Source organism: Cebus imitator, unplaced genomic scaffold (assembly GCF_001604975.1).
Source record: "Cebus imitator isolate Cc_AM_T3 unplaced genomic scaffold, Cebus_imitator-1.0 Scaffold343, whole genome shotgun sequence".
NCBI classification, from domain to species: domain Eukaryota; kingdom Metazoa; phylum Chordata; class Mammalia; order Primates; family Cebidae; genus Cebus; species Cebus imitator.
The window spans coordinates 443,983-447,023 of NW_016107658.1; the positions used below are offsets into that span (position 1 = coordinate 443,983).

The following is a 3,041-nucleotide window of genomic DNA, read 5'->3' on the forward strand; positions in this document are numbered from 1 at the left end:
TCTGTAGAGCTCAAGGGTCCTATGTTTGCTTGTATTTTTAATGCTAATCTTGTGAAAATAATTGACAAATGAATGGAAAACTCTATTAGATGCATATTACTGTATATGGGACTATGCTTTTCTCCAAGCCCCATTAAGTGCTTCCTAAAATTTTGATAGTGGGACCACATATGTAAAAATTTCTCATTTGTGTGGAATCATTTCTGATTTCAGGGGAGATCCTTGTCTATCAGAAAGGGCAGTAATGGGGGAAGAATAATTTGGCGTCCTTATCTTGTGCTTGATTATCAATGCTGGAGAAAAAGATCTGTAAGCGTGTTTATACAGTACACTTAAGTTTTCCTGATGATCTCCCTTTCCTCTATGGTGATTTACTTAAATATCCATATTAAGTATAGTCTCAAGGTACGGTAGGCAGTGTGAGAGTCTAGAGGACTTTAGTTATAAAGGAATCCAGCCAGTGAACATAATTCTTATTACTAGACTGCCACAAGGAAGAAGTTAACTTGCCCTGTATATCAGGGTACAAAAAACTTCAATGATGTGCCTAAATAAGTTATAAAGATTTAGGCCAATCAGAATCTGACAGCAGTTTCAGGTAGAGGTGCATGCCTAATGTTAATCAGTGTAGATTCCATTTACTGCATTATCTTGATCACTGAAATAAAAGCTATAAAAGATTCAATTCTGTGATTGAGAAGGCTTTCTATTGCAGTTATTATCTGCAACCCGGAGAGATTTAGCTTGGGCTGATTCCAAGGCTAAAATATAGTCAGTCAGTCTGGGTAACTGCTCTGTTTAAGGTATAGCATAGTATTCCAGGGGTTCCTGACCTTTTTGAGAGAAAAGATAACCTTGAGATGAGATGGGAAGGGAAGCAGTTCTGTGCCGGCAGTCAAGTCCCTGACTACAGTACAGGTTGTATTGACTGAATTCACCTCTTACTTCAAATCCTTGTAGACTGGAGCATAGACCTAAAGTGGACCTACCTGTTGGGAGCCTCTAGTGCAAATCCATCAAAGCTGGGGAAATGAATATCTCTAAAAGCTTCAAGTTCCTGTTTAGATTTTCCCCATAAAGGTACTACAAGGAAGTTTTTGTTGTTGGTTAGACAGAGTCTCACTCTGTTGCCTAGGCTAGAGTGCAGTGGCACAAACTCAGCTCACTGCAACCGCCACCTCCCAGGTTCAAACTTCTCCTGCCTCAGCCTCCTGAGTAGCTGGGATGACAGGTGCACACTATCACACCTGGCTAATTTTCGTATTTTTAGTAGAGACGGGGTTTCACCATGTTGGTCAGGCTGGTCTTGAACTCCTGACCTCATGATCCGCCCGCCTTGGCCTCCCAAAGTGCTGGGATTACAACCGTAAGCCACTGTGCCTGGCCAGAAATTTTTTTTAATCACGATGAAAACACAGTTAAACATATAAGTGCATACTCTGCACCACTGTTTTTAGTGACAGGATTTCAGCAGTGCACAGAAATAAGGTCCCTGCCCTTGAGGAGCTTGTGGTCTAGTTAGGGGAGATAGACATTAAACACATAAATATGTCAATGTAATAAGTACCATGGAGAAAACAGAATAAGAGTGTTAGGGAATGTTGGTGGGGTATGGTTATTTTATATACAGTGGTTTGAGAAGGCCTCCTTGGGAAGGTGGCATTTCAACAGAGACCTAGATGAACCAAACCTTGTGGGTATTAGAGAAGAACATTTAGGGCAGGAGTGACAGCAAGTCCAGAGGCCCCAAAGTGGGAACTACATTGCCATGATGCCATGGAGAACAGTCATGATGACTGGAGTGAAGTGAGTAAGGAGAATAGTAAGAAATAAGGCTGGAAAGGCTAGGTGCCGTGGGCTCATGTGTGTAATTCCAGCACTTTGGGAAGCCAAGGTGGATGGATCACCTGAGGTCAGGAGTTCAAGACCAGCCTGGCCAATGTGGTGAAACCCTGTCTCTACAAAAAAATACAAAAATTAGTCAGGCATGGTGGCTGGCATCTGTAATCCCAGCTACTCAGGAGGCTGAGGCAGGAGAATCACTTGAACCCAGGAGGCGGAGGTTGAGTGAACCGAGATCACGCCACTGCACTCCAGCCTGGGTAACATGAGTGAAACTCTGTCGCAAAAAAAAAGAACAAAAGGAAAAAAAAAAGAACAAAATTGTAAGCTATGAACCCTTTAGGAAAATTCATACAATTTTCTGTTCATTGTGACATGATTCAAGAATCTCTAGCTTAAGTAGACAAGGTTATAGAATCTCGAGTCATGGATTTTTTTCTTCTTTGGTAGGTTTTAGGGTATCTTGCTGTAATGATTTATCCTTTCACCCTTTTATTCTGTAGTTAATTTGAAGGCATTTAGTGCGAACAGTATTGTGGAGTTACAGCCAAATTCACTGAAAGGTTACTTCACTTGTATTTTGCCATTTTCTTGCTCTGGAATATCCCGGCACTGCCATTATCTGGCCCTATGACTTTGGGCAAAGTATGTCTGTGCCACCGTTTCCCTGTTTGTAAAATGAGGATTTATAATATATCTATTCCATAGGGTTGTTATAAGAATTTAATGTAAGGCTAGAGAACATTGCTATATACTTGGTCAGCTGCCAAATGTGAACTATTATTAACGTATCAGATACTATTTTTAGGTAAAGTTTTTTTTTTTCTAAGGAACAAAAGGGACCCCTGCCCCCAACCATCTTTTCTTTCCAAGTTCCCTTTGTGATTCTGTATCTTGTCCTGAGCAGGAGAAGTGCATGGACAAGCCTGGGCCAAAGTTGGACAGTCGGGCTGAGGCCTGTTTTGTGAACTGCGTTGAGCGCTTCATTGATACAAGCCAGTTCATCTTGAATCGACTGGAACAGACCCAGAAATCCAAGCCAGTCTTCTCAGAAAGCCTTTCTGACTGATCTCAGCATTACCTCTTTGGAAAAGGAAAGTAGTTCAAGAAATGAAGAGCTGTTGATGGGATGATTGAAGAAACAGCTGATTGAAGATTGGCTCCCATCTTTTGTTACTCTTGGGATATCCTGTCATCTG

The 3,041-nt window shown here is 41.5% G+C and overlaps 1 protein-coding gene across 1 annotated transcript in view; it reads left to right on the forward strand.

The window, feature by feature from the left end:
- Nucleotides 1-2,984, forward strand: part of TIMM8A (translocase of inner mitochondrial membrane 8A) — a 5,454-nt gene extending 2,470 nt beyond the window's left edge. Inside the window, exon 2 of the mRNA XM_017505853.2 lies at nt 2,750-2,984. Coding sequence (XP_017361342.1) covers nt 2,750-2,911 — 162 coding nt within the window. The 3' untranslated portion in view covers nt 2,912-2,984. The remainder of the gene's footprint in view (nt 1-2,749) is intronic.
- Nucleotides 2,985-3,041: the final 57 nt, after the last annotated feature.